General features: G+C 34.5%; 1 protein-coding gene across 2 annotated transcripts in view; it reads left to right on the forward strand.

Annotated features, from left to right (window-relative positions):
• SSR1 (signal sequence receptor subunit 1) overlaps positions 1–12375 on the forward strand; it is a 44539-nt gene that overhangs the window by 15775 nt on the left and 16389 nt on the right. For both annotated transcript variants that reach the window (XM_053601050.1, XM_053601051.1), the window contains exons 5-7: positions 1088–1164; positions 2161–2239; positions 4531–4624. In XM_053601050.1, the coding sequence (XP_053457025.1) occupies positions 1088–1164; positions 2161–2239; positions 4531–4624 (250 nt within the window). The remainder of the gene's footprint in view (positions 1–1087; positions 1165–2160; positions 2240–4530; positions 4625–12375) is intronic.

The raw sequence follows: 12375 nt of genomic DNA on the forward strand, positions 1-12375 counted from the left end.
AGCACTTGAAGAAAATGAGTGGAAAGAATGTTTCCAAAAATGATTTATAAGAATGTAAAAGTGCATAGAATGCCAGGGTGATTATTTTGAGAAAATACAGTAATCAAAATGATTTTGTGTTTCTTAATTTTTGTATGTCTCAAAACTTTTGTAGTATCCCCTGTAGAGACGACGAAGGGTTTTCATCCAAGTAGAATTAAATGTAATCCAACAAGCATGTATGTATTTTCACTTCCATTTTGAATGTTACTTTTATTAGCATGTTCTGATTCTTGGAATTGTCAATAGAGGAATGCAAACTGAAAGATCTTGAAGTAAGATTTAGTAATTATGGTTCAGAAAAAAAGTGATAATTTTGAGAAAGTGCTATACAAACAGGAAGTGTCAACCACTGAGAACTGTCTTTGTGTTGCCTCAATGATTCTGATGTATTTGAAAACTAAAATTGTGTTGAACTAACAATTTAAGTTTTAAGACTAAAAAAGAATTTTGATACTGAAAATCACCCATTAATTAGAAAGAAATTGGTTTCCAACCCCATATAAGTTTAGAACATGAATTGATTTTTGTTTAGGTCTTGAAATGATCTGCTTCTGCAGCTACTGTTGTACATAATTATACTTCCTTGTTTTGGAGAATTGCAAATAACAGAAGGTAAAGCTGCTGATACAAGAATGCTTCATGAGCTTTGTTTCTTTCTGCACATTTTATCTCATTTTTACTTTGTTTTCCTGGTTCCTCATACCACATCCCTCTCTCACCTCCACTCCAAAGAAAGTAGGGACCACTAGGTCTCCCTCTTTCCTAGGATGGACTTGAACTCCTGGGCTTGAGATCCTCCCACTGCAGCCTCATGAGTAGCTGGAACTATAGACAGCTGCCACACGCCCACCCTGGGTACAGTTCTATTTTATAGGAGAAAGTAACACAGTAATGGTGAGTCCCTGACATTGAATAGTGTAATTGCATATAACTCTTTTGAGTCTTACCTTTTAAGTGCCGAGAAAGCAATAGTGGTTCTATTAGGGTAACAGTTTGAATAACTTTAAATTTCAGATTTTTGTGATTTTTTTTTTTTTTTAAATAGGGCAATGTATTCCAAGATGCAGTCTTCAATCAAACTGTTACAGTTATTGAAAGAGAAGATGGGTTAGATGGAGAAACGTAAGTTGCAGTATGTAGATCTTACAAAGTTGGACTGGAAGGTTTGCTTTTGTTACAGCGTATTTTTTAAAATCATGATAATTGAATGGATTATATAGATTTGGTGAAATCCTTACTAAATTTATTCATACTGTACATGATTCTTATAACTATTAATGTCAACTTAGGAAAGATAGATAAAACTGATAAAAATATTTGTATTTTGGAGGGCCTGTTATCATTGTTTGCTTATTCTTTTTTTGAGGGGGGGGGTACCATGCACTGGTTTTATATACAATTTGAAATATTTTCATCACACTGGTTAACATTGCCTTTCTGACTTTTTCTTAGTTATTGTGTTAAAACATTTATATTCTACATTTAGTAAGTTTCATGTGTACCCTTGTAAGATGCACCGTAGGTGTAGTCCCACCAATTACCCTCTGATAAAAGTATTTTTAAAAAGATAGTTGGCTTTCAGTTCTGCTTCTCTTCTTTTTTACCCTCAAGCTCATCATAAGCTGTTTACCAGCATTAAGCTAAGTCTATAATTACCATTGAAAATATAAATTAGGGGCGGCACCTGTGGCTCAAGGAGTAGGGCGCCAGTCCCATATGCCAGAGGTGGCGGGTTCAAACCCAGCCCCAGCCAAAAAAAAAAAAAAAAAAAAAAAAAAATCACACACACACAAAAAAAAGAAAATATAAATTAGAAGACTTGATTTTGAAAAAAAGTGTTCTTTCTGAATGATGTATCATTCTTACCATAACTTACAGGTCATGCAGTCAAATTGTACAAAATAATGTAATGTTTGAGACATACAAAACTTAACACAATTATTTTAAACTGAGCGTTTAATATAGCATAAATTATGAAGCAATTCTATTCATTTTAGATCATAGAATTGCTTTTATTTATGGACTAATTGCTCTCAAATATAAATTCAATTGTATAAAACATAATTAGCTGTGGCATTTCCTATGAATTAAAGCCAGTTTATATTTCTTTTATGCCAGAATTTTTATGTATATGTTTCTTGCTGGTCTTGGGCTTCTGGTTGTTGTTGGCCTTCATCAACTCCTGGAGTCTAGAAAGGTAATTATATATGATTATCTCTTACAGTCATTCTTCAAAAGTCACTATAGTACTAAGTTAAGCATAATCTAGTTCTTTGTGGATTTTTGCTCTTGACTATGGGCTTATACACTTAGAGCTTTGTTGAACCTTTTAAAAATAAAACCTGATAATGAGACCTTGGACCTGTAACTTGAATTGATTTAGACTTTCATAATACACACATGATTCCTGTCTTTTGTCCCACCAGAGTGATTTTTACCTTCTTACTGTTAGTGTAACTCTGAATTCGGCTAGAAGTTTCATTCCTCAAACTCATAAAGATTTCATTGTCCTGTTTACTGTGTTTTTGCATGGATATGCTATTTTATCTGTACCAGGGGTGGCCAACCTACCGCTGTGTATAGATTTATGTGAGGACTTTTTGCTTATCTGTGTGTAGTGGTGGGTATTATGAAAAATATGCATGGACCTATTTTTTCTTTTTTTGCTCATCAGCTTTTATTAATGTAGACAATTCTTCCATTGTGGTTCAGAGAAGCTGAAAGGTTGTACACTCTTGCAAGCAATCCAGCTTTTGTATTTGCCTTGTACTTATAGAAATAATTTTTCATACATTTGTTACAAATTTTCTTTTTCAAATTTGTGTTTGCTCTGAGTCAAACTTCTGTTTTTGTGATGAGGGAAGTAAGGTGTATCAAAGGCGGGCAGCAGGTGGAGGGTGTCTCTGATTGCCCCTGCGAATCCTAACTCCTTTCTCCCGTTTCCCTCACTCCACCTCCATAGTCATTCCACTTTCCCTTCCTCCTCCCCTCACCTCCCCTCATCTCCTTCTCTCATTTCCTTCCTTATCTCTTTGCCTTCCTTATTTCCTTGCCTTCCCGTCCCTTTCCCTCCCCATTTTCTTCCCTTCTGCTGTCCATCTCCTTCCCTTCCCCTTCCCCTTCCCTTCTCCCCAGCTCCTTTCTTCAGCCCTACCCCACAAAAACAAAAACTGCTATTCCTCTCAAAGGGAAAGTATAACACAAATATAAGAATTCGTGTCAAATACAAGAATACGTGTATAATCTATTAGACCCTAAACTAGTAGTCATTTGGTGAATGTTTATTAAGCCATCAAATCTATATTAAAATTAATATAAACAAAAGCATACAATCTCATTTAAGCTAATAATCTCAAAATTAATAATAAATGTTGTTAATAAGCACTTTTTCATATTTTTATTTATTTTTAAAATGGGGGTCTTGTTTGGTTGTCCAGGGTAAAGCAGAGTGGCATCATCATAGTTATCTGTAGCCTCCAACTCTGGGGTTCAAGTGATTCTCCTGCCTCAGCCTCCAGAGTAGCCACCACACCTGGTTGATTTTTAACTTTTTTTGTGGAGATGGGGTCTTGCTATGTTCCCAGGCTAATCTGGAATTTGTAGCCTCAAGGAATCCTTCCACCTCAGCCTCCCAAAGTGCTGTGCTTATAGGCTTTAGCTGCTATGTCTGGCCATACTTTTTAGTTAAAAGAGAAATACTTAGTGTTTAAATGTTAATTTCTAAAACTTTGATTTCCTTATTTTTATAACAGCTGGAATTTTTGCTAAAAATTAATATGTATTAGTATAGCTGCATCTCTGACTATTTTTTCCTATTTGAATGAAGCCATTTTTTAGTTATCTTTCTATGTATTCAGTATCTGATTTATGGACTGTATTAATACTTAACGTAAGTAATGAAGTTGGATTTGGGGGGAGGAGTTGGGAGTTTTCTTTTTAGCGCAAGGCTAAAAGTAAATCATTTTTACTATCTAGCAATTTTGTTGTAAATACACACGTACTCTAGGGAGAACATTTGAAGCTATTAGATCAAATTGAGGTTATTAGCTTAAATGAGATTTTATGCTTTTGTTTATCTGTGCCAAGAGTTTAACTGTGTTTAACTCTGTTTAGCTTAAAATGCAGGAAAGGTCCAGATGCAATATTTTGGCAATTACCTGGAATTTTATTAAATGTGAAAATAAATTTATTCTTTAATTATAATTTGATTCCTAAAGGGAAAGAAGATCATTGTATAAATACATTCTTCTTTGATCTACTAACGGTATAATATATGAAGGTTTTATAGCAAGGGAAAATTCTTGAAACCCTAAAAAAAATATTGTGAACATTTATTATCATTTATTCTTTATAGCTAGTACTAGACATGATTTTCCCCATCTAGTTAATAAAGTCTTTGAGGGAGGACTATATTTTAAGACTAGAAGAATCTTAAAAATTAAACAATGTAATGGAACTACTTTTAAATATGCTTTTATGTTCTCTTAGCGCAAGAGACCCATACAGAAAGTAGAAATGGGTACATCAAGTCAAAATGATGTTGACATGAGTTGGATTCCTCAGGAAACTTTGAATCAGATCAGTAAGTAGTCTAACAGACTTGGCTGGGAATGTTTCTCTTAATGGATATTAAATATCTTAGATTTAGCAAAAAGTGCGTGATCAGTACTATTTAACATGCATCTCTTCCATTACTTACACAGACTCTAGTATAATGATGAGTAAACTCTGTAAAGATGTATTTTGTGTGTAGTATTTATTAGGTTTTACTTTTGAAATGCTTCCAAATCTGGAGTTTATTTACAAATGTGTGAATTTTCTATATTCCTAATCTATTTCCTGTCTCTTCCCTTTTCCTTTTGCTTCAGTGCAAAGTAGAAGAGGTGAGGCATTTTATTTTTTTAATGTTGTTTGATAAGAGTATTGGGGGCTCTTGTGTAGCACATAAATACCTTACAGCTAGTTTAATGAGTAATGGAACAGTTTTTAGTGCTGTATTTTATTAGAAAAACTACCCACTACAGTTTACAAGGATAAAGGTAAAGATTACCTGCTAATTTACCTAACAGATGTATAGCAGTTTTATTACATACGCAGTTTGTTAAAATACTAATCTTTGTAAAGGAATGTAGAATGTTTTTCTCCAATGGTAGAAAAACTTTTAAAAACAGCCTTATTGTAAAAAATGAAATAACACAGAAGTAAAAAACTAAGGTCAGCTCCTGGCTTCACTAATGCCATTTTCTGTAAATAATTATTCCAAATATTTTCTAGACATCTATAAGCGTATATGTCTCTTGTGTTCAAATGACGTCATGGAGTCCACACGGGAATGCAGTGTCAGTTTTCACGTCTCTTTATGCTAGCTACATATTTACTTCCCTCATTCATTTGGTTTTTTTTTAATTTATTTTTAAAGTCTCATTTTAATAACTAGACAGTATTCCTTTATCTAAATGTTTTTTGATCGATTTAACCTGTTCTGTATTGAATGATGTTTAAGTTAATTTCAGTTTTTCACTCTTAAAAATAATCCTAGGATGAATATTCTTAGATCTAAATGTATAGAATAACTTCTTAAAAGTAGATTAGCTAGGTCTAAGATTATGTATATTTTTATAGAAAGGATCTCATTTCTCACCTAAAAGTGCCAGTTCATGCTCTCAGGTTAGCCTGTTTCTTATTTATTCTCACTAATCATTCTTAAGCATCAATATTTTAATCTGTTAATATGATTCAAAATGGTAGCTTGTTGTCTTTCCTTTACATTTCTTTAAGAATGGGGTTCAACTCTTTTATACATGTTTATACATGACCCTTGAACAACAAGAGTTTAAACTGCAAGGGTCCGTTTTTTAAAATTAAATATAGTCTGCTGTCTGTATATCAGGAGGTTCTATATCTGCAACCAAATGCAGGTCAAAAATACAGTACTTAAGGGATGAGAATTCGCATATAGGGAGGGCTGACTTTTGGATCCTCAGGGTTGGCTGCAGGACTTGAGCATACTTGCAAGGTTTGGGGGTTGTCCTGGAACCAGTCCCTTGAGATACCAAGAAAAGATAATTGGCTATTTAGTTTTTCTTTTCCTGTAAATGGGCTGTTTAAGTCATTTTTCTGAATTGTTTTCAGTATTGCTTTCTGTGAGCTAGATCTGTTTGAAACATCATTACAGTATGGTGGTGCTTTATTAAAAGTGGGTACAAAGTAATGAGAGCACTGGGGGAACCTTCCCCCTCGAGGGTAGTATAAAATCATTCACAGGAGGGGTTGACATTTGACTAAAGTCTTGAAAAGTTGGGTGAGGAGGAATATAAAGGGTTTTAAGTACTATGCTAAGTGCTTTTGACTTCTAGATAAAAGGAGAGTCATCACGTTTTAAAGCAGAGGAATTACAATTTTGTATTTTCATTATTATTATTATTATTTTTATTGTTGGGGATTCATTGAGGGTACAATAAGCCAGGTTACAATGTCCCTCTTGCAATCGTGTCTTGCCCCCATAAAGTGTGACACACACCAAAGCCCCACCCCCCTCCCTCCATCCCTCTACAATTTTGTATTTTTAAAAGAGATGTTGGCGTGGATGTGGAGAAAAGGGAACACTTCTACACTGCTGGTGGGAATTCAAATTAATACATTCCTTTTGGAAAGATGTTTGGAGAACACTTAGAGATCTAAAAATGCATCTGCCATTCAATCCTATAATTCCTCTACTAGGTATATACCCAGAAGACCAAAAATCACATTATAACAAAGATATTTGTACCAGAATGTTTATTGCAGCCCAATTCATAATTGCTAAGTCATGGAATAGCCCAAGTGCCCATTGATCTAATGGATTAATTGTGGTATATGTACACTATGGAATATTATGCAGGCTTAAAGAAAGATGGAGGCTTTATCTCTTTTCATGTTTACATGGATGGAGCTGGAACATATTCTTAGTAAAGTGTCTCAAGAATGGAAGAAAAAGTATCCAATGTACTCAGCCCTACTGTGAAACTAATTTATGGCTTTCATATGAAAGCTGTAACCTAAGAATATGGGGAAGGAGGAGTGGGAGGAGACAGAGAGGGGAGGATGGGTGGAGGGAGGGTGATTGGTGGGATTACACCTGTGGTGCATCTTTACAAAGGTACATGTGAAACTTAGTAAATGTAGAATATAAATGTCTTAACACAATAACTAAGAAAATGCCAGGAAGACTGTGTTAACCAGTGTGATGAAAATGTGTCAAACAGTCTATAAAACCAGTGTATGGTGCCCCGTGATCGCATTAATGTACACAGCTATGATTTAATAAAAAAAAAAAAAAAGGAATTGTGATAGCTTTTGTAAAGGATTACAGGAAGCAGAGATAACAGATTTCCTTAAAGCACCAGAGAAATCATTAGGGCCTAAACAGGCAGTGGTGTTGAGAGTGAAAGGGAGAGGGAAGATAATTCAGAGGTGGAGCAGATAGGGATTTTGGTGTCGGTATGAAAGAGGAGTGAAAGAGAATTCTGAGCTTAGGCAACTGAATGGAAGATGGTCATGTTAATGTACCATAATCTAAGAAAGAGCAGTATAAATGGATAGGGGGAGGTTAGTTTGGATTAGATAGGTTGAGTGTGAAAAGTATTTAGGACTCCCCCACCACCACCACCACCACCAAGCATTTCAACTTTGGCTTTAGAGCACAAGTGAATCAAGATTTGGAGAAATGGGTATGTATAGATATCATAGGTGGTAGCTCAAATCATGGGCGTAAATAATTTTTATGTGTATAACTACTAATTTCCTATATGTCCTGACACTTAGTATGGCAGGAAGAATTGGATTGAAGTATAGACCATGGCCTATTTCAAGTTCTTCATCAAATAGTTAATTGTAAATATCATAGAAAATTAGCTGAATCTATATATAATTACATATAATTAAATACAGTTAAAAACTAAAGTTGAAGTAACAGCTATTGAGCCACCCCTCCAAAGAATTCTTACATGACAAATAGTATGTGAATTTGGTTTCAGCGTACTTTTTCCCCTACATTGCTGTCTATGAATTTAAAAGCTGAACATTATACTTGTTGGGCAAAATTCAAATTGTGTGTAATTATATTTTCATTCAACATTTATTGAATTGTCTGCTGTTACACTATATGTTGAGTGATTTTTTTTGAAACAATTGACACATTTTATTACTTGAGTTAATTTTTATGTCCAAGCACAAGGATAATGAAATACATTTTCCATGCAAAGTATTATATACATTAAATAACATACAGTGGTAACAATGCAGTGTAGGTTTCCTGGGGAACAGACTCTGTGATAGAAATATACAGGCAGGAAGTGTATTTATTGGGCAGTGCTGTCTAGATGAGGACCAGTGAGAGCAGAAGAATCAGGACAGACAGAGCAAGAAGTTGAACTCTATCGAAGTCCCAACAGATATCTCAGTTGATCCCTTGAGGAACCTCTGAAGTTGGGAAAGCCCCTCAAAGATGTCTGAATTGAGGCAACAGCCAGTCTTTAGATATCTCCTGCCCCACAAACATGAACCTTGCATGAGACGACTCTCTTTAGCCGGGGGCAATTTCCAGAGAAGAACTAAGCAAAGAGCAGCCACCTACCAATAGTCCCAGTAGCTGAGGGAAGGAATGCTTCAGTCTCAAAAGGGTTGGGGGATTTGTAAGAATCTGGGAAGCACATCATAGCATCAACTACAGATGATCAAAAAGAACAATACGTAATTCATAATTTACAGCAAAGTTCTCCCTCAATCCCAGGTACAATTGAATTTAAAATTATGAAAAGGTAAAATTCTAGCACGAAAACAAAGAAACCACCTGAAATGCCAGCTGCTGGAATTATGGAAACTTTGACAATAAGAGAGAAGAAATACCCCCCCCCACCCCCACCCCCACCACCAAAGGCCTCTAAATAGTGAGAAAATTACTTCTGGGAATACTCATTTTGTTTCTTTCTTTTTTTTTTTTCCCCCAAAGTCTCAAAAAATAAACAATATTTATAAATAAAAATAGAAGATAATTTTAAAAAACAGATCATGCCAAAATAGAAAAAGAAGAAATACTTCAAATTTATTCTACTTCATCTGGATATACCTGATATTAAAATTGGAAAAAACATGTTGTTATAAAGGGAAATTACAAACATATTTGACTTATAGATGAGGATGCAGTATCCTAAACAACGTATTAACAAGTTGAATTAAAAATTATTGTTCAAATAATGTACTTTAGTGAAAATTAAATCCAACTTATGTGAGAATTAGTCACTATTTTCTTTTTTTTTTCCCTTTTCCTTTCCTCCACCTCCTCCCTCCTTCTCTGTCTGCTGTCTCTTCCCTCCACCCCCCACCTTGTCATTAATTGTCCTCATATCAAAGTTGAATACATAGGATTCATGCTTCTCCATTCCTGTGATGCTTCACTAAGAATAATGTATTCCACCTCCATCTAGGTTAATAACAAATGCTGCAAAATCTCCATTTTTTTTTAATGGCTAAATATTATTCCATGTTATGCATATACCACAGTTTGCCAATCCACTCCTAGGTTGAGGGGCATTTAGGCTGTTTCCACATTTTGGCAATTGTAAATTGAGCTGCGATAAACAGTCTAGTACAAGTGTCTTTATAATAAAAGGTTTATTAGGTTTTAATAATAAAAGGTTTATGAGTGTTAAAAAAAGTTTAGCATATTTTTTGGGGGGGGGAGTTTAGTTTCTGTTTAAGGAAATAAAGCACATACAAAAATAATTTGAATAGTTAAAGACAGGGAGGCAGGATGTGATTATGTGTTAGAACAAATAATATGGACAACTTAAAAGTTAGGGAAAAGGATCATATTAGAAGTCAGAGGCGGGAAGCACGCGCCTGTGGCTCATCGGAGTAGGGCGCTGGCCGCATATGCCGGAGGTGGCAGGTTCAAACCCAGCCCCAGCCAAAAACTGCAAAAAAAAAAAAAAGAAGTCGTCAGAGGAAGCCTTAGTGAAGGAAAGAATTTAACACATGTTGCAGGCCTTTACTGCCTTGGGCATTTACTCTGCAATGTTAAGAGGCTGTATATTGATAAGAAAATTTTGCCTAAGAAAAATTGACCTGCTAAGATTCACAATGTTTCGTTATAAAGCCCATGAATTTTTCCCACTGAGTTTTAATACTTAGAAGATGGGTAAAGTTAGCATCACTAAGTATTTTTTTTTTTTTTTTTACCTCATTGTACATGAAGGTTACCTGGGACACTTAAAAAATATATAAAAACCTGACATCACTAAGTATTTTTTAATAGTACTTGCTTGTCTTTCTCTAAATCTGATTATCTGGCCTGAGTTTGCTTTAGGACCATGGGAACTTATCTATTACCACCACTATTTATTATTCCTTCTCTTTTCCTGTTTAATTGAATCTCTTATTTTGAAAAACCTTTACAAGCAACAATAGAGCTTGCAGCATTAAATTAACCTAGTTATCCAATTAAGAGGATAAAATATTTATCAAGTTCAGGAAACTTTTGAGGCATTACCCTAAGCTTATCATTGAGAGATATTATTTTTTGTTTTGGAGTTTGAAAATGACTGGTAGACACATAACACACACATAAACATACCCCTTTCTTTCTCTTTTGTTTTTGAGACAGAGTCTCACTATGTCATCCTCCATAGAGTGCCATGGCATCACACCTCAAAGCAACCTCAAACTCTTGGGCTCAAGTGATTCTTTTGCCTCAGCCTCCCAAGTAGCTGGGGACTACAGGCGCCAGCCACAACGTCCAGCTACCTTTTCTCTCTTTTATTACTTCTCTCAAACTCTGGAGCCTGGGGATTCTATTAATACATTCTATTAACAGACACAGCCTCACCCTGTGAAATTAAAGGAGTCCTCAGGCCGTGATGTCTGATGAGAGCATTTCCAAAAGGTCAAGTGCTAGAGTTAAAGGAGAACAAAGGGTATGAAAAAATAAGTATAGTTGACACAGATATGATTATCTGTTCTTTTAGAATGTAGATTACTTTTTCTATATAAAAGTCTTTTTTTTTTTTTTTTTGCCTTTTTAGTTGCTGAGATACTTTACAGCTTGATACCCTACCTCTAAAATATTTCAGTTTGCAAAAAAATAACATTTTCACATCTGGAATAACATCACATTTAGAAAGTTATTATTTTATTATATATAATAATCAGTCATGTCAAAAATTTTCCCATTGTTTAAAAAAAATCTTTTACAAGTGATTTTTTTCCAGTGCAGGATGATGAACTGCATCTAGTTGTCACATCTTTATATTAAGTCCTTTTTAACTTAACGTAACACTTCAAGCTAGACTAACTGGATAGTAAATGTATAGGTTTGATTATATTTAAGTTAATTATTTTTGGCCTATAGCATATATCTTAACTAAGTACTTAGCTAAGTAATTTTTCCTGCATTACTTCCAGAAAAAGTCTCTGGTTGCGCCCATCCTTAGTGAAGCTAAATTGAGCATTAGGTTAGGGTGGTAGTCACATGATCCTTGTAACCAATAGATCTCTGCTCTTTTAATCTAGAAGTTACCTGTGTGCTACTACTTTGGGATTGCGGAGGTGTTCAGTTCTCAACTCTTTGCCAGTTGATAATCCCTGCATGAGTTAGTAATGTGTTCGAAGTTAAAATTAATTATTCTCAATTGTAATTTCTTATGTTTTTGCTGTCTTTTGTAAAGTAGAGCTTTTGCTTATCATCTGGGACTCTGGTTACCTAAATGACAGTTCCTATTAGAAAAGCAGGATGAATGCTTTATTCTCTCCATTATCAGTTTTCAAAGTAAGAAGTTAGTATAAAAGCTACACAGATGGTGACAAATGAGTTCTTCTCATTTTCTCCTTTGTTTTTTGATTATCATACATAAATTTCCATCTTCATAGGATCAATGTGTCTCTGTCAACAGTATTCTTTCTTAAACTCAAATTGTGACAGTTTAGGGTATTAGGAGCCTTTTTGAGCTGCCTCTCATCTTTTATCCCTTTCATCTTTGAACAATCCCTTACTTGCTGGGATTATCAGCAAAAGAATCCAGACTTATTTTATACTTTCTCTGTCCCAGAATGGTGCTATCTGCATCTCCAATGATACTAGAAAGTAATATAAATTCTAGACTTTAGGGATATCTTTTACACTAGGCCCATTGTTTGTAGGCCTTCTCTGTGAACCGAGTTAAAAAAAAAAAAAAAGTATGTTTTTTAAAATCATGAAATCATATTAATATTTTAAATTCAATTTTAACAATATTTTTGCTTAACTTTATATACTTTGGTAAGTATGAATAAACTTCAGGCTTTGGCAAAGATCTTTTT

Source organism: Nycticebus coucang, chromosome 9, assembly GCF_027406575.1.
Source record: "Nycticebus coucang isolate mNycCou1 chromosome 9, mNycCou1.pri, whole genome shotgun sequence".
In the NCBI taxonomy this organism is placed as follows: domain Eukaryota; kingdom Metazoa; phylum Chordata; class Mammalia; order Primates; family Lorisidae; genus Nycticebus; species Nycticebus coucang.